Consider the following 24,264-nt stretch of genomic DNA (forward strand, 5'->3'; position numbering starts at 1 on the left):
GGCTTCCGAAGTCTTGGTTGCTATGCGAACGATACGAGCACTGCCTCGCGGAGCTCCATCGGCTTTAAACACCGTCCACCCATTTCTTCGGCCGGCGTCAACGTCAGCATCAGCGAATGGAGGCTCGGAATCTTGAACTCCCCGCCCTTCCGACTTCCCGCCAATCTTGGATCATAAACTCGAGATCTATAGAAAACCTGCTGAGTGGGTGTGTCTGCTGCCGGTAGATCTCACCTCTCTTTCCGGTAACATCACATAGGTGCTTCCAGGGGTTCGTCCGCGACTTCGGATAAGAACCAGGCCCATATCCGGCACGGAAGTGTCAAGGAGCATCGGACGGGATGGAGATCCTTCCGGAGCGGAGGATCGCAGCCAAAATTTCGAAGAAACCGCACAGGAAATCCAAGCTTGGATGCCACACTTGCAAAAGACGTAAAATCAAGGTTCGTCTGATGATATATTGCTACCCTGCACGCCATCTCTTCTTTTAGTGATGGATCCTTGGGCCCTACTGGGCTTAGTATCGTCCATACACCAGACCACAACACCTCGGCCGAATTCACACAATATGACCCATTCGCGCACCTCATATCCTTGACACTGCTTTACCTGCTAATGCTGGCTTTCCATAGTGTGACGAACTGAAGCCAGCATGTCAAAACTGCGTGCGTCACCTGGTGACGTGCGACTTCCTGCAAAGTCGCTCGATGGCGATATCGATGCGCAGCATGCAAATCACCTTGCAAACAAGCCTTGACGCCAGAAGCGCAGACGACCCAGAGACACCTATCAGACCGGCGCCAGCTATCGATCAAGCCCTCAACTTTGTCGATTTGGAGCTGATCCACAACTTCACTACCGCCGTATACATGACACTATCAACAGATGACCTCGTCCGCCAGATGTGGCGAGTCTCGGTAGTCCGCATGGCGCTTAAATGCGAGTATGTCATGCGAACTTTGCTCTCCATATCGGCTCTACATCTAGCCCACCAGCGGCCAGAACGAAAGGAGGCTCTCGTGGCTAAGGCCCTGCTTTATCATCGATCAGCCTCAAGAGAAGCAATGGAGTTGATGAGCGCTCTTGATGAACGAAATGCAGAGAACTTGTTCTTGTTTTCACTTCTTACAATATTTTTCGGTAAGTGATCACTACGTGATCGGATCACGAAATGAATTGTTGCACCTCGTTTTCCCCTTCCTATCTTCCAGTCAATTCGAAATTTCGCCTGCACGGGCAGTACGCTTACTTACGAAACTCAGCTCTGGCATCGGGACGCTATCTGAAGGAATCAGTGGTTGTCTGGGAATCCGCGTTCCCGGACTGGACATTCCTCCTATCCGGAGCTTGTTCTCTCATCAAACTCCTCAATTCGAAAAACTACGAGGGTCCCTTGACCCCTCTGTTGACATACGCAAAAGAACGATTCTTTACTGCGCGTGATGACTTGCGAGCTCGACCAGCCGCCTTGGAAAGTCTACGAAAGCGTGTCAGCAGCAGCAATATTGACAAAGAATTGCTACGCATCCACAATTTGGCCATTGACGAATTAGGTTACCCTCTTTCTCTTGCTCTGCACAGTGGGGGCCGTGGTATGGACATCATGGATATGTTCATCTGGAAATACTTCGTGTCGGATGAGTTCCTACCTTTACTTAAAGAGCCGAGGGCGAATCAAGAGGCCATTGTTATCTATGCCCACTTTTGTGTTGTGCTGAAGAGATTAGAGAGTCAGTGGTGGCTTCAGGGCTGGTCGATTCATCTTATATCACAGGCGTGGGAGTTGCTAGATGAGAGCCACAAGCCTTGGATCCAGTGGCCGATGGAGGAGCTAGGATGGGTGCCCCCAAGCTAATCATAGGGAATAACGTCATGAGCTATGGGACTTGGAAGCCAGTTCATGAAGATGAAACGGGTACCAAGCCGGGTAGTCGTAGCTTGTGTAACTATGGCAGCATCATGTAGGCGAGGCTGTCACCACAATCTTTGCGAAACCAGCAATGTAACGACTCAACGAAGAGACATATTGATAACTCAGTTGCACACAGAATAACCAAAAATCCGTGAGCGCGGTGTAATAGCGAATGCTGTGCCAGTTAAGGGGTTTACGGAATATACAATCAAGCACCACACACTGAGGAGCCAATGAGGAGTTACGATGCCTCCACTCCTTACGGCAATCAATTCCCTCGTATCGCATATCTTCCAACCTTGTTCGGCTAGGACGCCGCATATTCGAAGGAGACACCTGCTAAGCCGTCCATTTCTCTTATGATTCAACGGGAAACCATCGAGAACCACGTCCTTTTATCTTCCTGCAAGCAGCTCCATTTTAGGGCAAGCAGTCGCTCTGCTTCAGCCTGATACGCGGAAATCAATACCCTCATAGTTACCCCGAGACATTGATTAGTTTTTGTCCCGTTCCCTGCACCAACGGCCGATAATGGAAGAAGCAAGCTCAGTCATCAGTGTTACCAAGTTATTGCTTAAATAGGCAGGTTCTATCGTGCTTCTACAGTTGGACGAAAGGCCGTCTTGGCAGCGCTTGGCATACTAGCAGTAACAAGCAGTTGAATTAATACAGTGCAACCACACACCGCTAGCGCTAGTTATGAAGCTTGTCTGCCATTCGACCAACACCAAGACTCATCCCACGTCTTCCGCCCGGCCCCTCATGAAGGCCAGGTTGATCAACAGATCAATTTAAGCTTATCGGTCGAAGCCGGCGCCCGACCGTATCACGACGAGCATATTGTCCCCCTCAGCCTGATCGCTTCATGCAAGGAGAGAACCTCTGCCGGGCCACAGGACAAGTCCCCACACTAATCTGACTCTCTCTCGCTTGGCTATCAATAATACTTACTAACTTGACCACAGAACGGAGAAGGTAGCAGATATCGAACCCCGCGGTTTCCACGGGTGCTTTTTTGGAAACCCCGACTCAACCTCAGCTGCAACTGAGTCTTGGTATCAGCCAGATGAGGAAGGCGTATGAAGCAATGGAAAGACAAGTCTCGGGCTCGTTTCCGGTTTCCTTCTATCAGCTGACGCGCCTTTTTACTTTTGTAGTACAGTTGTCATTGGGCTTCCTGTTAGGGCATCGTTCCAAGCCGATTCAGCTCGCTGCAACGTACCAGGCAACTTTCAGAGCCCCGAGAATAGAAGCCCAACAACGACAAGATGACTTACATCAAGAGAGACTTAGGATCGAGTATATATAGCCTAGATCTCTTGCCATCAAGGTTCCCCTTCTTAGCTCGACATCCCTCTCAGTCTCGCAACTCCTATCCAAGTCGCCTGTTCGCTCCCCGGTCCCCGGCTCACTCTTGTCAATATGCACTTCAACCTCGCCCTCGTCGCGGCTCTTGCCGCCTCCGTTTCTGCCGCGGTCACCCCCGCCGTTAGATTCGGCTGTGCCACCGAGGAGCCGTCCGCCGAGCACATCGAGATCTCCAAGAAGCTTGCTGAGGAGGAGGCCGCCAATAACGGTACTGTCAGCCTGGCTGCTCTGGCCACCATCACCGTTCCTACCTACTTCCACATCGTGGCTTCCTCCCAGACTGTGGCCAATGGATACATCACCGTAAGATCTCTTAGCTTCATAGCTTCATGTTCTTTCTCCAGCTTCACTTTAAGCACGTTTCACAGAGGACGGTCACTTACATGGGATATGCGTGTAGGACAAGATGGTCACCGACCAGTTGGCCGTGATGAACTCCAACTTCGCCCCCCACGGCATCCAGTTCAACCTGGTCGAGACTACTCGTACCATTAACTCCGCCTGGGCCGGCTACAGCAGCCAGACCGCCATGAAGACTGCACTCCGCAAGGGTGACTACGGCAGTCTCAACCTGTACTTCCTCAAGAGCGTCGGAGGTGCTTTCGGAATCTGCACGTTCCCCACCACCGCCTCCCCCGGCTCCTCTGCTTTCATCGCCGACGGATGCACCATCCTGTCGTCCACCGTTCCCGGCGGAAGCGAGACCAACTTCAACCTTGGAAAGACTGCCACCCACGAGATTGGTCACTGGTTCGGTCTGTACCACACCTTCCAGGGCGGTTGCAACGGTGGAGACTCCGTTGCCGATACCCCTGCCCAGGCTAGCTCTTCTTCCGGATGCCCTGTCGGCCGTGACTCTTGCCCCAGCATCGCCGGCCTCGACCCCATCCACAACTACATGGACTACTCCTACGAGTAAGTTACTACCCCGCTTGGAATAACAAAAGCTTCTTGCTGACTTATGAAACAGCTCTTGCTACGAGGAGTTCACCGCTGGCCAGCAGACCCGCATGCTGAGCTTCTGGAACAACTACCGCGCCTAAGCTGTCCGCGTTTGCGCACCTAATTGACTTGGACACTGGCACGATATAACTACAGCTTACACCATGTAGCTTCTCTTGTGTGTATGTAGTTTGAATCCAAAGTTGTGCCTAAAAGAGCCTGAACTTCACGTTGTCAAGTTCTGTCTTCAAGCCTCAGACTATTGTCTTGCGTCCAGAATTACGGGGTTCCCGATGACCTTACCTTGTTCGTCGATATCATTGCAGAGTTCAACAGTAGACTTTAGGAGTTTTCTGAACAGGGAAGAGCAGAGGCAACTTGTAAGTTGCATGCCTCCCAGACAGGTGCTCTACGCAAGTTCTTCGCGTTTTGATCCACACCTTCTAAGTTACTTGAGGCTTTATCGCATCTTTTTGAATCACACAATATGAACTGCCGACGGAAGCTACTAAGCGCATTGAAATATTTGGCATCAATTTCCTTAGAGACTCAATGTCATTCATGGCTTGTTTAGGCTTTAGCCTACGGATAACTGCAACCTTGTCCCTGGCGTGCCATTCTCAACTCTCCACTTGCCTTCAAACTCTTTCCTCGACCGTACCGTGATAGGAATCGGCTCAGCAGGAGAATGCAACGCTACAAAGAGACCTTCAACCTTGGGCATTCTCCACTCCCTTCCAGACGGGCCTTCGCCCTTGAAATCTGGCGCAATTTCAAAGTCGAGTTTCAAAGTCATCAACGCAATCAGCGTCATAGTACCAGTAGTCGCAAACCACCGTGCAGGACAGACGTGAGGTGCCACGCCCCAAATGGGAAAGGAGTGAGGTGCCAAGTCCCCTGGAGAGGCTACGCCCGGCGCATCAGGCTTCTTCTTCATCTTTATGAACCGGTAGGCATCAAAGGAGGTAGGGTCTGGACCCCACGTTTCCTCGTTGCGGAGGATTGGAATGCCGTTGATCTGGACATAGTTGCCGCTTTTGAGGAGCTGAGTCTTATCGTCTACAGTGATTGTCGTGTCGCGAAGAACCTCTCGGATGTGTGCGTGGATGGTGTGCAGGCGCTGCGCCTCCTGAATCGAGGACAGTAGTAGCGGACATGCCGACTTGATGGCGGAGATGTCCAAGCTGAACTCGCCATTTTCGTCCTTCTTGACTGCCTTGCGTACTTCATCGCGGATCGCATCGACAAGCCACGGGCGAGAGAACACCTCAAAGACGGACCACCACGTTGTTGGGACGTAGTTGGCCAGCATGGCAATGTCAAAACCAACATTGATACGCCCAATATCGCGCGGCGATACTCCGTTTTCGGCCATAATCCGTGATCGACCCTTGAGAAGGCCTGAGGCTGTCTCTGTGCCCCCGAGGCGAACATATTCTTCGTATCGTAGACCGTTACGTTCCCGAGCTTGCATTGCCTTTTTCGCAAACAGCTCTGCAATGATACCTCCCGGAAGAAGCAAGTGTGCCTTATCAGCGAAGGTCCTGTAGATTGTCAGCTTCTCATCTAGAACTCAGTCCCCTCACACGAAGTCGTCAAGGGCTATCAGAAAGTACGTACCAAAAGTCAGCCTCATGATCAGGATTCTTGAAGGGGTTCAGAGGGCCGAACATCCCTTCCGTAGCTGATAGCCCAACGGCATGCTTCACCCAGGCGAATAGATCGATCGGAACACCTGTTTCGGGTGATTCGAGGGCATTTGCGGCTAATTTGTCAACAATTTCGAGTTTCACCTGGGTTGCAACGAGGCTCATGTCATCGAGCTCGGGACCAGCTGCCAGCGTCGTGCGCTGGACTCTATCGAATTCCTTGGCCTCCGGTCCACCTCCTAGGTGATCTTGCAAGTTGGTGGCCTTATCATCGGCACCGCTAAAGTTGTGAGCCGCCTTGGCTGCAAAGGGCGCAAAAGAGATTGTCCTAGCATTGCGCTGGATCGATTAGATGAATTTGCGTTCTGCGATAATGTAGAATTTGAAGGAGAAGATAGGTGCAGAAAAGATCTTTGACTTGGCGTCGGCCCTGTCGTATCAAGTCAGCCATAGGGTCACTTAATCCTTAAATCAAACAAGCGTGAACTTACCCAACCTTGGTAAAGTAGTTGCCAGAGCCGTACTTGTTCAGACCAAGAAGATGACCAATCAATGGTATGCGAGGTCTGATGTACTCTGGCTCTTGCGGATTTTTGGAGAGGAAGAAGAAGGACTCGAGCAAATAACAGCCGATGACGACAACCGCGAAGGCCGTGCCGGCTAGCGCAGGGAGCTCCATTTTGCAATGTTCTAGCCGTAAGATCTGTCGCGAAGAGAATGAAAAACACCAGAAAGCCAATAGGGACAATCGGGGTCATATATCAAAACCATTGACCTGCCGCAGATCCTTCAAGGGGCCATTCGTAATCGTATTGGGAGTTCGGCAGTCGGCTGTCAGCATCCTAAACCCTGTCAGGCATCGAGGATGCTCATTGATATCCCACTGGAACGTCTACACGAAAGCTGCATTTAGTTACTCCACAAAGCAGGGGTTGCGCTAGTTCGATTACCGGGCTGCGATAGACTAAGGAACCAGTCGAAGTCAGTAATTGCGTAGGATTGATTGGCTTGATGGACCGCCAGTCTATTGTCTCACGTCAGAACTTTCGAAATGACTGAATCCCCTTAACAGGCAACTGATATGGTTTGAATCGAAATCCGGATTCGCACATAATTCTGTAGCCACATGAGTGACTTGCCGTAAGTGCGTGTCTTGATGGTCGTCGAGTACTCGAGTCGAACACTAAGACTCTGCAATGCACAGGCCCTTCGGGACATTTCGCTTATAGACGATGTGACTCTTAAACTTCCGTCACGGTTTCCGCGGTTTCCACAGGCTGGTTGTTAGTTTCGCAGCAGTAACCACTGGCCGCAGCCCCAGCAAATTGTGTAGCTCGTAATCCATGCGAACCCAAGTAAGCTTGCGTCTTGCATCACCCTAATTATATGGTCACCTATAAGATACTAATCCATCATTTAGGTATTAGAATAAGATATGACTGGAAGATAGGAATTTCAACTATCGATGTCTAGCTACCACCTGCCTCTCTGCGTAATCTTCAACCAGAAGTCATGCGTTATCCAAAATCCAGCACTCCACAATCTCATCGGCTTTTCAGGCTTTGCAATAGCAAAATCGTACCTGCGCAGAAGCTGCAGGTAAAGACGTCAGCAAAAGGTTTGATACAATAAAGAAAAAAATAGGACCTTACCTCAACGAAGATCTTGTTCAACTCCATCAACGCAATATTTCTCCCCATGCAATAAAACTTGCCATACCCAAAGACCATGTCGGTAGTTGACATCATCGCCTTATATCTTCCTTCATCATCGGACATTGCTGCCTCTATCCACCTCTCTGGCCTGAACAGATGTGCGTCAGGTCCAAAAATGTCCTTCGATCGGCCGATGCTGCACACGTTCTCCCCCAGTTGTGTATTAGGGGGCAACCGATATCCATGGACGATGTCTCCTTCTGATGGGACCTGCTTGCTGACGATGCCAGTAGACGGTGGGTATAGACGGAGACCTTCGCGGATTACAGCTTGAAGATATGGCATGAATCTCGCTTCCGAATCTTTGATCGGAGAGCTAATCATCTTCTTCGAGACTAGTGTATCAATCTCGGCTCGGAGGGCTGTGAAGGCTTGCGGGTTGGATAGGAGTGACAAGAGAATCATACGGATCGCCGTTGCTGTGGTATCGGAACCAGCAATGCTATGGAAAGTCAGCTTCTGAACCTCAACCGATCAAGCCCTTCATGTGAAGACAGCACTCACGTTTCAACGTAAACTTCCTGTGTAAGCTCTTCTCTTGTCATACCAGCATTTATAAATGACTGGATCATGTCCCGGCCGGGCTTCGTATCCGGAGCCAACCGTCCATCAACAAAGGTTTTGGCAAACCTGAGCCAAGTATGTCAGTCCTCCCACTTACTCAAATGATCTAGGTGTTCAACATCCACTCACCCCATAAGCGCCCCAAATCCAGCTGCGTCTCCGGACTTTGGCAGCCCCAGATTGAGAGGCCAACTGTGCATAAGCGTAGCCAACCATGGCACGTTTCCCATAGTGATCATGACCGGAAAGAAGGCGTCTTTCGTGGCAACATACTGATACAGATCTCGATCTTCTTTCAGGAAGCCGTATGGGGTGCCGAAGCCAAGCTCGCTGATAACATCAAGGGCAAAGTAAGTTGATTTACTAGCCATGTCCATCGGTCTAAAGTCCTTTGCAGTGGAGATATACTTGCGGTCGATGAGGTCAACGAACGCGGTGATATTCTTATCTATGCCGGCTTCAAAGCCTCCGTTCTCCAAGCCCGAATACTGCAATTTTCAGTCAGCAAAGAAAGAGGTTCTGACACACGCTGAGTACAGCGAAACTTACACCAGGCCCCATTCTGCTCTTCAAATACTTGCGCTTCTCTTCATCGCGCATCGAGAACAAATGATCCTCTCCCGGAGTGGTTCTTCCGACTGCATACCACTCGCCCTTGGTGTACTTACTGCGAGTGCCGGCGATCTTTTTCAACGTGTCTCCATCGCTGAACATGACGGTATTGGGACCGATACGAACCAAGGGGCCTTGAATTTTGGGTCAGCTTATCCGCCGCATCGGGCATGAGATGTGGAAATGCTCCTACCGTATTTCTCATGCAGTTCCATATAGTACTCATGAACCGACCCATTTAATGCAGCTCGCGCCATCGAAAACCCAGTGATTCCATGCCAGAATGGCCCAGGGACATGGGACAGCCGATACCAAGAGTAGAATTCCTTCGCCAGCAGCCCCAAGAAGACTACGACGGCGAGTATCAGAACAACAGCCATCTTTTCGGTCGTGATATCCTCAAAAACTCGATGGATTTGATGGATATTGTAGATGTTGAAGAGTCAAAGTAAGGTTCTCTGGCAATGGAAAACGGCGGAGGGGTTGGAGTCTCAGCTGCTAGTCGAGAGCTACCTTAGTGCCATGTGCCATCCATGCAGACGCCGCTTTCGGTGTAACCCCACGTCTCCAAAGCTTCAGGTCGTCACATTTCGCTTCTGAGCCGCTCAAGTGACACCTCATTTAAGACGCCTCGCTGACTAAAATGAGACGTTCGAGAGGACCACGAGACCTACCCGCCAGCCCAGGCCAAAAGAGGTAAAGCTGAATAAGATAAGATGGGATTTCCTGCACTCGAAAACCGCCAGAAGAATCTCGACTGAACATCAGCTGACGCTTCTGAGTGTGCGCGCTTATCAGTCCTCCAGCCACGTCAGGTCTTAAGAATTCCTTCGATACTGTAATCATGAGACCTGGTTCGACTAAGTCAGGTTGAGGATAAAATTCGAAAGTCCTGAGATAAGGCCCTCACAACAAATTGTAACAACAACATTAAGGGAGGAATCTGGCATCAGTGCATCAATGCCTGCCGCCGACAAGGGCCAGAAAATCGATACAGGACTGGTTCGCCGCATTATTAACAGAAAGGTGAGTTTTGAGTTTTCAGTCGAGATTTATTGCAGTTATAGTCAAGCTACCGCCAACACGTCCCTTTGGCCCAGCGACCCGAAAATTCCATATTAACCTCTCGATGCACACCGATATATAATCGCCGTCCCCACTCAGGCATTTCATCCTGATGATTTCACACACAACCTCAATCTCGGCCCGAAGCTCACCGATCTTGGTCTCCTGTGCGCGCGCGAGCCTAGTATAGGCCAACGAGGATGTCACCTCGGACCCGAGCCGTGAGGTGAACCTCGGCTTCAAGGTCAAGCTTGATACCGACCATGAGGCCGGCGTCCTTGAGCTTGCCGTTGTCGTCAACGGGACCTTTGAGGAGGTTTCCTGCCAAAGTGTCGTATCAGTCTTTTGTTCATGGACTATGAGAAGAGTGTGAGATAGTAGAGGGGAAGACCTTACCGATGGGTCCGTTGGCGGGGCCGGAGAGACCGGGCATGGGGAGAGAATTACCGAAGCCGCTGTTCTGGTTGTTGGTGTTGTTGTTGTTGATGGACTTGGTGTTGTTAGTGTTGTTGAGAGACGAGTTCGGGTTGCTGGTGCTGAGAGAGTTGTTAGGGTAGCTGCTGTTGCTCGTGCTCGAGTTGAGGGGGTTGCTGGAGCTGGTGGTAGTGGTAGACGGGTTAGAGGTGCTGGTGCTGGTCGGGGGAACCGAGTTCTTGGTTCTAAAAGGGGAGCAAAATTCAATTGGTCGTGGATTCGGACCTGTTGGGCTGTTGGTCATACTTACGGGGAAGACATGGTTGCGGTGGTGGTTGACCGGGGACGTGGAGGGGGTAATAGAGGTGGAGTGGATGGACGAGGGGTTGAAGGTCGAGGAGACGAAGGTCTAGGAGACGACGGGCGGGAGGGCTGTGAGAGCGAAGATGGCGGACGGGGCGAGGCCGGACGATCAGGAGATGACGGTCGTGAAGAAGACGGCGATCCTAGGCTTCGTACGTGGATGAACTTGAGCGATGGTCTCTGGCGAAGCTCAGGCTTTTCAGGCGGTGGCTGCTGGTCCGGCGGAATCTTGTCGAGAGACTGCTCGGAAGGAGATCTTTTGCGAGAGTGCCTGGAGGCCGAGGTGCTATGAGACTGAGGAATCTTGGTGCTGCCGAGGAAGAAGACGGCCATGACAGCTGGGCATCTGCTTCCTCTTTTATCCTCTGCTCGACGGCCATGAAGTGAGACATTGTCGCACAAGACTAATATGAATATTGGAGAACATCATCCAATTTTCCTTTCGTCCGGACGTCGCCGTCGTACGCTGCTGTAGCCCTGCTGCTGTCGCCGCCGCTGGGGGGATTCTCGACAAGGATGCCATAGGAACCTGGCGGTGGAGATTTCTGCGATGGAGAGACAGCTCATTGACTCTCTGTCCGACGGGATATTTCCCGCGCAGCTCCCAACAAAAGAAAGCATATCTTCGCTTTTAGGGGTGATGCCTGCTGATCGGTGAGCTTTCCACTCCAGGGGAAAGGCTTGAGCGGAATACATCGGGAGCAAAGTTCTGCCAGACACTGGCATAAATCCATCCTCCGTTGGGCTGCATTGACACCCTTTTCCTACCTATCGAATACACAACAGAGACATCACCTAGACGATTGGAGAGAAAAAATGGTAGCACAATTTATCGTCGCCTTCTCGGCTGTCTTCGGCATGGCGGAAGCTATCCGACACACACAACAGTCAGCCAGGAGGAAAGAACATCGCAGCCGGAAGAATAATCTCATTATCCGTTGCCGCAAGTCAACTTCTCACTCCCCAGATATCCACGGGAAACATGTAGTCCTCTCAGGAGACAAGGTATCTCAGATTCCAGTCACACCAGTCTCGTTCCCTTGAGTCCTGAAATAGATTTGCTAATGAAGGCTGCTTGCTCTCTTTCTTAGCTATTTGTCGACACCGGGACTGATCCCGATTCTGCATTTGGACACCAGTTTGCGGGCTACTTCCTGCCGTACCCAGACAGCCAATACGCCGGTCTGGTCTCAACTATTTGCGACGAGCCGCCCATCATGAACTGGATTTACGTGGATCGTGACACGTACGAGGTCAAGTTCGGGACCCGGCCGTACGCTCAGCACAACTACACGGGCCCCTTCGATTGCACTAGGCAAGACAAGCGACTCACATTCGCCAGTTGGGAAGGATTCTGCGTCGTGAAAACAGGGAACTTTTGGTCTCTCTACTTTGACGTCGAGCAGGATGGGCTCAAGTCAAAGCTCCCTGAGGGCGTGACTGCCCTTGAGGTGGATCTCTTGCGCGTCGAGGTGCCTGTTAAGCCGGTCAAGCCTGAGGAACAGGAGCAGACTGACGGCAAAGAGAGCAAAGAAAACGGTGGTAGTGACAGCAGCAACAATAACGACAGCGGTACCAGCCCGCAAACGGGAGCAAATGAGGTGGAGTTGGAGTCTCCCGAGGTTGACTGATGTGTGGAGATACCGGGGGGCGAGGGCAACAAGGGAAGGCCGTTCATTGCTTTGAGGGAATCTTCCGAAGTAGAACAATCAACGTGTTGTTCAGAACAGCTTCATGAATGGAGAAACAATTTCATGTCATTAATCCCAGCTAATGCCTTGCCAAGTCTGAAAAGTGTGGTCCATCGGACGATTCCCGCTCCCGATTCGCAAGGATCCATGTATCACATCTTTTCCACGGCGAAGAAAACCACGATCTTCAATGGCAAAAGGGGGAAGTCCCAGCCGCCCCAACCCCGGATTCCATATAGGTACCTTTCTTGAGCCTTGCCCCATGGGTGTTTCACCCAAACTTGCAGTTGCCCGCCCTGCCACGGTGAGATATCGCATCCTTCGTCGAGACTGGATTTACGACCCGGGCGCGGTCTGCGAATGAACAGGGGTCATGCAGATCTCCCGCTGCTGGTCTTTGCTCGACTCCATAACCCGCGAGCTGAAGTCGGGACGAAGCAGTCCCTGCGGTCAGGCCTTATCCCAGCACCGATCATGGAGCCGTCATCGTAAATCTGAGCTTGACTTCCGGCTTTTACCTATACGACACGCACATCAAAGCTGGTCTCCATACCCTACCTTACGGGCACCTCACATCGCGGCGTTGTGGAAAGTTCTTTCGTCCTCATCTTGCCGAGATGATACCCGCCCTATTGTCCGTTGTCCCTGAGACATTAATGGCGCCAGCCCTGCTGCATGGCGTGACTTTGAAGGTTTGTGCCCACCTTTTCCCGGTTCCGCTGCGAGTGCGGCCGACGGCTGAGGCTCGAGAAAAGCAATGCCGCGGCGCTTAGTCCTTACAATGGGGGACCCGCATTGTAATATCGTGCCAGCTAACCGGAATTTGAATTCGCTGTAGAAGTCACGCCACATTCGAGGTTGATGATTTCAATTTCATAATTTTTGGGCGGTCAAGCTGAACTCGGGGTTTCCTAATCGACTCATTCATCTTGTATTTGCAATTCACTGGACCCTTTCCTTTTGTTTTTGTTATTCAAGTCCTTCATACTCCGTGCGAAATCACAACTCTTCGCCTTACTGCTTGCAAGATGATCTGGTCTGACAAATCCACGTCCGAAGAGAATGAACCATTTTCCTCGCAAAACCCAGCAAATCAACGTTGAACAGTCGCAAGCCTGGTGTGTTGGCAGATACCCACCTAGATCGTTACCCCACACCCAGCCTCACCCGCACTACCTGGCGGGATCAACCTCGCGCATGCCGGGTCCCTACGGCGGTGGAAGCTCGTGGGAAGTATTCTTAGCGGGACCAAGACTCACGACTCAAAATCCAGGAGCAGGAGAGGAAAACAGAGAGCGGGGTGAGACCTCAACCCGGGCCGGTCCAATGTTTACAAGCCTGAGACCGGGCTGTGGTCTTTGCACTTCGCAGAGGCATAGGAGTGGACTTGCCGCTGCGCTAAGAGATGCTACTATTGTTCTTGTACGATTGAGAGCGCCATTGGGAAACCACGACGGACCTCTCAACTCCCTTTGCAAAACTCTGCAAAATTTCATGTCTTCACAACAGCCCATTATGCCAGACAGAGCCGTCAAACCCAGACTTTAGTCTTTGCCCGGTGCTCAATCTCCTCCGTGCCAGACTCCGCTGGATTGAGCCGGCTCCTCCCGGCCCTCGACCCCGGCGCCGCCGAGAGGCCCCAAGATCCACTTCTCGGGATGTTGTGCAGAAACTCTAACCCGTTGCTTAGGGCTCCTTACCTAGCATCCCGGAAAACATCTTGACTATGCATCCACCTCCAACGTGCGTAAGCCGTGGCAGCTTCGACCCTGCCAGAAGCCTTTGGGTTCAGAGAGTTTCGGGGCTTGGCGGCTCAGACATTGGGAAGCATTGCAGTGTCCACACCGGAGCCCGGCGAGATCCAGCCACACGACAAACTCCCAGCAAGGCCCAGCCTTGTCTAGATCTTTCGCTTCCCGCCTCGTCGGACTCGCTGGCCTCGCCGTCTCAGCCGAGTGACTCGCAAGGCCGTGGGAAATAAGACGAGTACGCTGGGCCGACATCACCCGAGCGGCGAGCTGGAGGAGGGCCCGCTATTTGATCCTGCAGCCTGCCGCAGTGGCCTGATTCCCCAAGGCTTCGTGGCCCTTGGCAAATGGTATATCCTGGTTGTGTCTCGAGCCTCGAGGCCTCGAACTTGTATCCTTGCCAAGGCTTCGTAAATATTATCCAGAGAATAACTGGCATTGAGTTTTCTCCGACAGGCGTTTAGGTGAGACGCGTACGTGCTGTTGTACTTGCCTCGCTGATGCAAAGTCATCATCCAGTCTTCACAGTTCACATCTTGAAGGGCCACTGCATGATCATGCGATCATGCTCGGGTAGATTCAAGACTCCCTAGAGTCTCCCTTCTTTGCTTGTTCCTTTCTGTGGTCATATCCCAGCCAAAGTTGAATGGGAATCAAAGGTGCCAACCGCGCATAGCGGGCTCACAACCCTGTCTACAGTATTCTCCTTCCAAAGGGGCGGGACTCTCGCCGATCACTTTCGGGAGATTTACATGCTCCCACATGAGCATGATCTGATCTCGGGTAGGTACATTAAACACTTGCACCCTCATTGGCCCAACAGCTGTGGAATTTCAATGACGAGACCATAGGTGCATATTCTCGTTAATTTCCAACGTGTCAATGGCGCACCTGCAGCTCGGATAACTGTCGATCAAACAGAGATCGTCTCCCGCGGCAAGAAATTCGGCAGTGACCGCTCTCTCAGGTCTCATGGTAAATCGTAAGACGATGTGAGCTTCCGCAGTGAATAGATACATGTATATGGCAACATCTTGATTGGGTGGCCATCAAGGTTGCCTTCACGGCGTAAGGGGTTCTCTAGAGGGGGGTTAGAATGTGGTGCAACAGTCATGAGCAGAATCGTTGTGGAAGAATAAGGGTCAAAGTGGACTAAGACCACTCTTTATTAAGACTAGAAGGTAGTAGGTATCAATATTATATTTTAGGAAAAGGCTGCATTCGTTTGCCGTGCAGCACGGAGACCGTGGTCCTCTATAGGTAATTACATAAGAATAGACATTAGACCCCCCGCTCAATCGTGATTTATGTTGACTTGAAAGAAACCGTCGCATTGGACTTTTGCAACTTCTCGAGCTCATCCTTGAGGATATACAAGCTCAATCTCACACCGGCACCACAGTACTCGGTACTGTTGCCAGGACACTTGAACGAGCAGTCCTTAGCCGTTACGTTGGCCGCCGGGGTGGTGCCACCTCCGCCACCGATGTTGAGGGCGTCGCCGCACCAGCACTCACGACCGTACTCGACACCAGCGTAGTTCTTGTTGTAGCAGGCGCTCAGACACATGCTGATCGTCATGTTGTCGCGGTTGATGATCTGGGCCGGGAGGAGACGGCCGACTTGCGGCTCGGAGAAGCAACCGTAGTAGGTAAAGTTTTCATTGCCGGTGGAGATGACTGGTCCGGTCGGGGTGGGGGTCGCGGAGGAGGAGGTTGATGTCTTGGTTGACGATGTGGAAGTGGAAGGAACCGAAGGGGTGGCCGAGACCGATGAAGTAGCTGATGTGACAGACGAGGTGGCCAAGAGGCTGGTGGTAGAAATAGTGGATGAGGTGGCCGAAGCCTTAGCAGTCGCTGGGACGGACGAGTTGCTTGCTGAAAGAGTGGATGCGACAGCCTCGGCCGTCACTCTAGCACTAGAGGTGGTAGAGTTGGATGGAGTCAAGGAAGTGGTCGTGCTGATGGTGCTGTTAGACGCTTGCTTCTCGGCCAGAGGAGTTTCGGTGGCGGTCGTGGTCGTGGTCGTTGTTCCATTGGACGCGGGTGCCAAGGAGGCAAAGGCAGCGGCAGTGGTTGTAGTCTCGGCCGATGTGGTCGTCGCAGCCACCGGCGAGTACATGTAAACTTGGAGTCGGTCACCGGCACCACAGAATTGTGTGCTGTCGCCCGCGCAGGGGAAAGAGCAATCTTTCTGGTTCGCTGCGAGAGCGCTGCCCGTGCCGAATTCATCGCCACACCAGCACTCCCGTCCATACTCCGTACCGAAGTACTTGAGGCCCTGACAGAAACCGCCGCAGGACTCAAGGGTCATTGAGTCATTAGCGTACGTCCGAGAAGAGAGAGCGCGGACGCCAGTTCCCTCGGTATAACAACCTTGGAAGAGCCAGTCGCCAACCCTCTCGTTTGCTGGAGGAGCGGTCGAAGTCGGGGCGGCTGTAGTCGTCGTGGTAGTGCCAGTCGGGACTGCACTGGTAGGCTCAGGCAAGGCGCCATCGAGCTTGTACAGGTTGAGCCTGGAAGGTCCACCGCAGTACTCGGTGCTATTATCCGCGCAAGCCATGCTGCAGTCGGCAGCAGGGGCGGCAACTGAGGCAGCGGCCAAAGTGTTTCCGCACCAACACTGTCTCATCGTTAGTTGAAGTGTTCTCAAAGTCATTTATGGGAAAAATTTATAACTGACCTCTCCACCGTACTCCAAGCCGACATAGGTATACCTGCTAGCGGCACATGCTTCGACACACAGAGCAACAGTCTTTCCAGTTGTTGTGACTAGGTTAGGCAGGGCGCGTGTGTCGGCGGGCTCAGTGTAGCAACCCTGGCTCACGTACTGACCGACACCAGGGTTCACCTCAGGGCCCGATGGGTTCGGGTTCGGCGTGGGAGTTGTCGTGTTACCGTCCCATTGTACAGAGTCAGCAAAGACGGAGATGTAAGCTCCACCTTCGTTGGCTCCGAATCCGTTACCACCGCAGATTTGGTTGAGGTCGCCGCCGCAGTCGAAGTTGCAGTTGCGATCGTCCACCTTCAGCGTGGGGATGTTGGGGCCACCCCAACATTCAGTGTGATACTGAGTACCGCAGAAGACGGACCCCTTCTCAGCACAAGCAGCGATACACTTGCCGTTGGTGCTCGTAGCGTCGCCGTACAACTGGTTTGCAAGCTGGCGGCCGGGGTTGTTTTCCTTGTAGCAGCCGATGTAGCGGTACTTGCCCTGGCCATTGCCGAGCAAAGGAGGTGCTTGTTCGGCAACAGCAGTACACTCGAAAGTGAAGAAATGCTTCTCAAAGTTGGGGTCGTTGGTGTTCATGGTCCAGGGCGCCGTGCCACTGTACGGGTCGGTGTTCCATTGTGCCTTAGGAACAGTGCACACCAGGGTTGCCGTGGCACTCTCGCCAGGGGCCAGAACAGTTCCTTCGGCAAGATCAACAAGGTTGGCGGCTTGGATGATGCCGGCAACACCAAAAGGCGGCTTGGAAACGGTGAGGGAAAGCTTGGCACCACCCTCAGCAGCAGCGTTGGTGACACGGAACTTCAAAGACCGGGACGTGTTCTCGGTGACGTTGCCAAAAGTGAAGTTCTTGGTCGCGTCATACTCTACCCATCCGGTGCCATCGGGCGTCTGGAACTCGACGAGCGCCACAGGCGCAGGGCCTGCAGAGCCAGCAATGGTGAACGCCTTGGTTCCGCCATTGGAAACAACCTGAAGATACGCGCCGAAGGTGCCGCTGACAGAAGAGTCGAAAGCGATGCGAACGGTAACAGCAGTATTGGCAGGAATTGTGGCCGGAACGTTGGTGAGGGTGAACTTTCCGACGGTAAGGGTAGCAGTGGCTCTGTCCCAGCTGGTGAAGGGACCCTGTGCGCTGCTGGTGGAGAATTGGACGTCTGTGATGGAGAGGGCCGAGTTACCCTGGTTGGACAAGATGACACTCTCATCGGTTCCACCCGCTTGACCGGCGATGACGCCCTGGAAAGTGATGGTCGGGGGAGTGATGGACAGCAAAGGACCTGAGCTCTCGCCAGTACCAGTGAGTCTGATATGGGTACCTTGGCTGTAACCCTCGGCCGTGTTGGTTGTGTTGACGACGATGTCGGAAGACACCAGACCAACGGTAGTAGGCTTGAAGGACGCGCCGATTGTGAATGTTTGACCGGCAGTCAGAGTGAGAGGCAGGGTGGGAAGTCCGGAGAGGGTAAAGTCTTCAGCCTCATCTAGGCCGATGTCCGAAACGGTGACACCAATGACGGCCGTGCAAGTAATCGTGCGTGGGTCGCTCGTGGTTCCAACATCAACGACACCAAATTCGTTGGTAGCAGTGCAGTTGATAGGTGTCGTGACTGGCGAGCCAAAGGCGTACAGGTAGCCTAGGGTGGTACCTTGGTACATGATGCCATCACCAAAAACGGCTCTTGTGAACTTGGTGCTGCCCGGAACACTGAAAGACTTGATCATGTTCAAGTAGCCATTCTTGGGGACGGCTTCGAAGATCTTGAGCTGAGAGCCCTGTACATCCAAAGTCCAGAGAAGACCAGTGCCAGCTTGGCCGTTGAGAGTAGTGACAGTGCCGTGACTGACACCAAGGATGTAGGCGTTGTTCTGAGGGCTATCGGCCACCTTGGTGAAAGAGGGGACTCCGGCCTCACAGGAGAACTTGAAAACGTGGGTAGGGTATTGAATGACTGTTCTTGTTAGTGGCTCTGTTCGAATACGCGGATGCCATGAGAGGCAGAAGGGGGCTTTTGCTTACCATTGATGTAGATGTAGCCACCCTCGCCTGGGTACACACCGGCACCGGCGTACACCGAGTTCTCGTTCTGGTACACCTGGATCACGTTATCAAGGCCATTGGCGCCATTGCGGTAGCCACCCAAGTCGTCCAAGTTGAGCCAGTACGTCTTGCCACTCTTTCCAGTCACCACACCAATGCGCTTGACGTCGCCACAGGAGAACGTGCTGGGCAGAATTTGCAGAGGACTCGTTCCCAAGTCCTTGTCGGCGCCGTCTAGAGCTTGCTTCTCCCATGGCATAAAGAAATCGACCAAGCTCAAACTTCCATCGGCGTTGATTGTCATGTGAACAGCGGCTTCTTCCAGAGATGTCGGGGGCGTGCGGCCGTTGACGGGAATGGTGCTGAGCTGGGAGGCGTATCCGTTACCAGTAGCGTAGAACAAGGAACCTGCGTCGTCGGAAGCGAGACCGCCGCCAGACATCCAGACACCACCGCCCTTGACATCCACGGGGACACCGTCACCTTCGGTAGCGAAACGCTCGACGTTGGCACCGCTAGTCTTGTCGAAGCCCATGATCCAACCTGTGAAGTTGTATTGGACACAGTGAGAAGCAAAGCCAGCATAGATGTAGTTGCCGACGTGCAACAGAGCAGGTCGCTGATGATGGATACCGCCATTGAAAGAGCGGATAGGGTTGTTTCTCGCTACGGTGCCTTCGAGGTTGACGGGGAAGTTGGGTTTCTCGCTAAGGTCGTTGACATCCAGGGCATGGAGATAGTAACGGCCGGCGGGTTTTCCTTGAGCAACGCCGGTCAAGGTCTGGTCGACGTACGTCTTGGTGGTGAGGTAGAGGGTGTTGGTCGAGGCATCAATCACACCAGTGGAGGTGACTCCGACGTGAGGTTCGATATCATAGCAGCCATCCAGATCGGCAGACAAGAAGGGAATGGCGAGACTGCGGGAAGCGATGATGCTGCCCGTCTTTGCATTAATTTTGTAGACATTATTTTGTGTAGTCGCGACGTAGACGTATTGCGTGCTGTCGCCGTCAGGCGTGTAAACGAGTGGCTGAGAAAAAATCTGCTCTGCGACGCCGCCATATTTACCGGGCAGAGGTGTGCGGAAGAGCTGGCCGAACTGGGAGCTCCCCACGACGGAAGGGTCCATGTTGTGGTTTCTTCATGATGGGATGTTGCGTTAGATCTGTTTTCTTGGTTTTCATGACTGGCCTCGCTCTTCCCCCACCGAGCGGATCGCCAGAGGAGACGATCGACGCCGGGCAGAGAATGTGTATAGAGAGATATGGGGATGGAGGGAATGGATCTTGAACTTACGTCTGGTACCCGGCTCTCGAATTGTCGCCTCCCCAGGTGATGGTGTCTGTTGAGGCCAGGCCATTGGCAAGGCCAATGAGGGCCGTCATCACCCACGTCTTGAAAGCCATGATGAGTGGCTTGTAACCTTCACTGGCGAGATGGCCGGTCGAAGTTGCGGCGGTTTGGCTCTAAACGAAGGAAGCACAAACTGGTGTGAGGGGATGGGAAAAAGCAGAACACCATCGGCCTGGAGGGAAAGACGGGAGGGCGGCTCTCGATATTATCTCTAAATTGGATCTTTGGCTCTCGAGCGCGTTCGGCTCCAAAAAGCTGCTGAAGTACTGCGCCCACGGGCAACGAGAAGCGTGGGACCCATGCAGGGCCGACCCATGGATGATTGGCGTGGCATCAGCAAGCCCACCCATGATGCATCGCATCCCGGCCCGTTCTCGAAAGCTAGCTGACAGGCCTAAAGTCCTAAACCACCCCGGACGGTCAGTCGATGGGGACGGCAGCACGGATCTGACCAGTGAGCCGGCGTCTTGTCACCAGGCCGCAGGAGCTGGGCAAGCTAGATAGGTCTGGGATGCAATATGCGGCAAGGTATGCGCAGGCGAGGCCGGGGATGGAGGGGATGTGCCAGTCGTGGATCTGTTCGAGGCTGGCCTCGAGCAATATTATCATTGGCTTGGCCCTGTGCCAATGCCTTTGCCATTGGAAGTCGCCGTGCTGCTCTTGAGTATTTTGATAGGTGTCTGGAGAGAATGACAGAGCACAAAGTCTCGATCTGTGATCCGAGCTGCCGGCTTGTCACTCGCGAGAGGCGACGAAAGGTGAGCAGGCCCCTGACGACCGCACTGAGAGCCTATACTACACAGTAAGAGCCTAAAAGGTACCTAAAAGTAGGTATTGACACCGCCTCGTCTGCCCTTGGATACTGGAAGGGAGCACGAAGAAAGTCCAGCCTCAGCACTAGAAGGCGACACGAAGGCCATGCTTGCTGCGATGCAACGACAACGACAACGGGTGTCGGCTTCGCTGGCGTTGGCTGGCGCCGCGCGCGATGCCGCGGTGCAATGCTGCAGTGACATGGTGGTATCTTTTATTGGGGATCGGCGGAAGTATGCAGGCTGCCAACGCCACGCCGTCCGGTGTTTTGGGGCACACTATTCCCAGCCAGGCCAAGGGTTGGAGCTCGAGAAGGTTCGGATGATTTTTGCTCGTTTCTCTGGCTGCCTTTGTCTGCCTGTCCCTGGTGAGCCTGGCTTGAAGCAGCGGCTTGGAAGGGCGGACAGACATGGAAGACTCGGCAGTGGCCCGAGCGATACACGATGTGAGGCTTGGAGGCGTCCGACGGCGCCCGGCGAGACGGACGGGAAGGAAACGGCTGCTCAATACGGTTACTTGTGGATAGATGACGCGAAGTCCAACTGGCCATCAACGCAGGGCATGATGGATAGATGGATGGACGGATCTGAAGGGGTGTGATGATAAGGTAGTCAATGATGGGACGAAATTCAAGGATCGAGGGATTGACGGATTGCGACTCGCCAGCTGGTGCAGCTCCGAGGCGTGAAAAGACACCGGCGATGAGAGATGGGCATTGCGAACCTGCATTCGTTCGTATTCGTCGTTGGATCTTCAGAATGTAATAACACAGGAACAGTGCTAGGTAGGGACTGGGAAGAGCCCAAGTAGACGGGAGTGTTGGTGCCGGGATGATTCAGGTTGTGTGTGTGGGCGAAGAAATGCAGCGTTTTTGACGACTTTCCTGAAAGAGAAAGAGGCAGCAGGTACGTACCCACCCAAGATACGGTTAAAATGAGGCACCGTGGACCGTCTCCACTTCTCACAGTACGTATCTCAGTACGTCCCTGTTCTTTGCCCCACATCACCACCTGCGCGCTGCGAGAGTGGCTCGGTCTAATCGCCGATGACCCGACAGACTCCACCAGCCCCCGCCAGGATGTTTTTTTGCTGGAGTCGGCCCTCAATCGCCCTCCTGCTCTTTGTGCTCCTCTCTGAATCCCTCCTCACTTCCATGTGGCTGACCTCCTCGTCCCTGTCGTCCATCATCAGCCTGACAGTCTCCGAATCTCCATAATCCACAATCATCGCGCAAAAGTGGTTCGTGTTATGGTCCGAGATGTCCTTGTCTTTTGGCCTACCTTGCTCATGTTCATCTCTAGATACCTTGTACACAGTCCGAGAGTCGACCTTGGTGTTTGCTTGTCTATGCCAGCACCCGAATGATCCTCCCTCTTCGCTGCAGGGACCCGTGAAGAAGACCCCAAGGACTGGTAGCGAAACAGGGCCTCGTCGAACAAAGCAAGAAAAACAAAAACCCAACAAAACAGACAAGCAGATAACAATATCCCATCGAGCCTGAATCACCAACGGTTTGCCAAGCACACCAGCCAGACACACCTACGTAGTATACGGATACACAGTACGCATACGGCAGACATCTTCCCAAGAGTCAATACATGATGCCATGCCACCGGCTGCGCGTCTTACAGCATAAAGCAGGCTGCTGCTGCTGCTGCTGCTGCTGCACGACTGGCATTGCAGCCAATCCCCAAAAGCCAAGGCCTCAACGCTGGAAATAGCACTCTCCAAGTAACCTGACCTGCAGCTGCCCCTAATCTCCCTCAAGCCTAGCGCCACACGCACGCGAGTCTGGCAGAGACAGGTCCATTTTGCAAAGACAATCTCGACATGCAATGCCAACGCCCTTGTTCCTGGCAAAAGTCTTCCCGGTGACTCTTGTCGGTTTATGGTGTCAGTTATTCTTGCTGTGGAGTGAGTGAGTGAGACTTCGGCGCCATCAAACTAACGACACATCAAGAGCCCAAGGCCCCGTTCGTTTCAGGCGGCAGAGAGACACCAAACAATGCACTAACAGAATAGTACAGGTACCCACGACGCCAACGAAGGAATCCAGGAACAGATCGGACCTGAAGATGCCGCTACTCGCTAGCAAGACGCCACTTATGCAAACTCAAGCCCCTTTGCCTTTTGCCGTTTCTTTCTCGCTGCCCTCTCTGGCTCTTTGAGAAGCGGCGTTGGCAAACAATCAGACCGTCGCCCACGATAAGCATACAGCATACTCCGTACGGATGGATCGAAGGCATAAAGGTACTTCGCTAGCGCTTCTCGTATTCCACCCATCGCCGAGACGTCACCTGTCCTTAGCTGTTCGGCGTTCCTGGCTGCCGTATTCTTGCTTTTGTTCGCTCTATCTGCTGTTAGTTCCCACTGCCAGTATCTCTTAGAGCGTCAATTTCTCACCAATTCCCCATTGCCGGTCTCAGTTTGCGTATTCGTCGAACCCCCTAATTTGCGGTGTTTCCTCATCCTGTTCCTATTCTTTCTTCTGTGGCAGAGAGTCGCTATTGTCTTGACTCCTGTCTCATTGGTCCCCTATCATCCGCAATGTCTAAGGGTGTTCTTTTTTTGTCTTTCCCCCTTTGACTTTCCTCCGGCCGGACATGTTCCGCCCGGACAATATCCAGCGTCGCCAAGAGCTTGTCAAGCCTGACTTGCAGTAGACCATTGATTCCATGCCTGGGGTTTGCAGCCTGTCACCCAAAGAGACCTCACCGAGCGACCAATCTCGGTCAGCAACACAGTCGAAATCTGGTGTTCAAAGTTTGCCCGGTTTTCCACGACTTGCTAATTACAATGGGTGCTCCCACTACAGGATGATGATCTTTCTCTCATCAGGCCACACAATCTCACGAACCTCATCTCCCTAATGCACTGCCTTTTCTCGACCGACGCAGCCTCAGCTCCCCTACATCGCCTCAGCCGAAGTTACCCAGCACCACCCCGGCTCTCCGTCCTTCCCAAAATCGACAAGCACCAACAAACATCGGCACACCCGCACCACGGGCCGGACGGCACGGCGCCCGGCAGAGAAGAAGCGAAAAGCCACCCAGCACCACCCTACCAGCACTTCTACGAAGCGCTTCATGGACAAGAGGCTAAGAGCCCAATCGAACGCCTCATCGCAACCCTCACCGCGTGGCGTTAGAACACTGACCAGTGACCCTATCAGGCCTTGCTTCTTATTGACTCGCAACGTGGTGTCGCTCAGACGCTGAGGTTTACGGAGGTGCTTGTCTGCCCTAGCGTTTCTGACTTTCTTCTTGTCGTCTTTTTCGTCACCT

General features: G+C 53.0%; 10 protein-coding genes across 10 annotated transcripts; 5 read left to right on the forward strand and 5 right to left on the reverse strand.

Annotated features, from left to right (window-relative positions):
* Positions 1 to 707: 707 nt before the first annotated feature.
* Positions 708 to 1,855, forward strand: CABS01_06431 (uncharacterized protein; the record flags this gene model as incomplete). The annotated part of the gene is made up of 2 exons (XM_060539797.1): positions 708 to 1,140; positions 1,263 to 1,855. 2 exons carry the CDS (start codon positions 708 to 710, stop codon positions 1,853 to 1,855), a joined length of 1,026 nt encoding a protein of 341 aa, XP_060404334.1.
* A 1,479-nt stretch (positions 1,856 to 3,334) lies between these two features.
* CABS01_06432 (metalloprotease) lies at positions 3,335 to 4,323 on the forward strand (the record flags this gene model as incomplete). Its single annotated transcript, XM_060539798.1, has 3 exons — positions 3,335 to 3,583; positions 3,681 to 4,195; positions 4,251 to 4,323. The coding sequence occupies 3 exons, from the start codon at positions 3,335 to 3,337 to the stop codon at positions 4,321 to 4,323; spliced, it is 837 nt and encodes a 278-aa protein (XP_060404335.1).
* Positions 4,324 to 4,799: 476 nt separating this feature from the next.
* CABS01_06433 (uncharacterized protein) lies at positions 4,800 to 6,550 on the reverse strand (the record flags this gene model as incomplete). The annotated part of the gene is made up of 4 exons (XM_060539799.1): positions 4,800 to 5,766; positions 5,843 to 6,199; positions 6,290 to 6,301; positions 6,363 to 6,550. The coding sequence occupies 4 exons, from the start codon at positions 6,548 to 6,550 to the stop codon at positions 4,800 to 4,802; spliced, it is 1,524 nt and encodes a 507-aa protein (XP_060404336.1).
* A 794-nt stretch (positions 6,551 to 7,344) lies between these two features.
* Positions 7,345 to 9,142, reverse strand: CABS01_06434 (cytochrome P450; the record flags this gene model as incomplete). Its single annotated transcript, XM_060539800.1, has 6 exons — positions 7,345 to 7,464; positions 7,524 to 8,028; positions 8,091 to 8,216; positions 8,280 to 8,638; positions 8,700 to 8,896; positions 8,956 to 9,142. 6 exons carry the CDS (start codon positions 9,140 to 9,142, stop codon positions 7,345 to 7,347), a joined length of 1,494 nt encoding a protein of 497 aa, XP_060404337.1.
* Positions 9,143 to 10,008: 866 nt separating this feature from the next.
* Positions 10,009 to 10,937, reverse strand: CABS01_06435 (uncharacterized protein; the record flags this gene model as incomplete). Its single annotated transcript, XM_060539801.1, has 3 exons — positions 10,009 to 10,148; positions 10,224 to 10,486; positions 10,552 to 10,937. 3 exons carry the CDS (start codon positions 10,935 to 10,937, stop codon positions 10,009 to 10,011), a joined length of 789 nt encoding a protein of 262 aa, XP_060404338.1.
* Positions 10,938 to 11,420: 483 nt separating this feature from the next.
* CABS01_06436 (uncharacterized protein) lies at positions 11,421 to 12,235 on the forward strand (the record flags this gene model as incomplete). Its single annotated transcript, XM_060539802.1, has 2 exons — positions 11,421 to 11,609; positions 11,696 to 12,235. The coding sequence occupies 2 exons, from the start codon at positions 11,421 to 11,423 to the stop codon at positions 12,233 to 12,235; spliced, it is 729 nt and encodes a 242-aa protein (XP_060404339.1).
* Positions 12,236 to 15,348: 3,113 nt separating this feature from the next.
* Positions 15,349 to 20,220, reverse strand: CABS01_06437 (WSC domain-containing protein; the record flags this gene model as incomplete). Its single annotated transcript, XM_060539803.1, has 4 exons — positions 15,349 to 16,665; positions 16,726 to 18,725; positions 18,794 to 19,953; positions 20,111 to 20,220. The coding sequence occupies 4 exons, from the start codon at positions 20,218 to 20,220 to the stop codon at positions 15,349 to 15,351; spliced, it is 4,587 nt and encodes a 1,528-aa protein (XP_060404340.1).
* A 1,795-nt stretch (positions 20,221 to 22,015) lies between these two features.
* CABS01_06438 (uncharacterized protein) lies at positions 22,016 to 22,658 on the reverse strand (the record flags this gene model as incomplete). Its single annotated transcript, XM_060539804.1, has 2 exons — positions 22,016 to 22,389; positions 22,610 to 22,658. 2 exons carry the CDS (start codon positions 22,656 to 22,658, stop codon positions 22,016 to 22,018), a joined length of 423 nt encoding a protein of 140 aa, XP_060404341.1.
* On the forward strand, positions 22,619 to 23,072 carry CABS01_06439 (uncharacterized protein; the record flags this gene model as incomplete). Its single annotated transcript, XM_060539805.1, has 3 exons — positions 22,619 to 22,711; positions 22,749 to 22,894; positions 23,003 to 23,072. Coding segments are annotated over 3 exons (309 nt in total), but the record flags the coding sequence as incomplete, so codon positions are not given.
* A 777-nt stretch (positions 23,073 to 23,849) lies between these two features.
* Positions 23,850 to 24,128, forward strand: CABS01_06440 (uncharacterized protein; the record flags this gene model as incomplete). The annotated part of the gene is made up of 1 exon (XM_060539806.1): positions 23,850 to 24,128. One exon carries the CDS (start codon positions 23,850 to 23,852, stop codon positions 24,126 to 24,128), a length of 279 nt encoding a protein of 92 aa, XP_060404343.1.
* Between the last annotated feature and the right edge of the window lie 136 nt (positions 24,129 to 24,264).

Source organism: Colletotrichum abscissum (assembly GCF_030869225.1).
Source record: "Colletotrichum abscissum strain IMI 504890 chromosome Unknown Scaffold_13.1, whole genome shotgun sequence".
In the NCBI taxonomy this organism is placed as follows: Eukaryota; Fungi; Ascomycota; class Sordariomycetes; order Glomerellales; family Glomerellaceae; genus Colletotrichum; species Colletotrichum abscissum.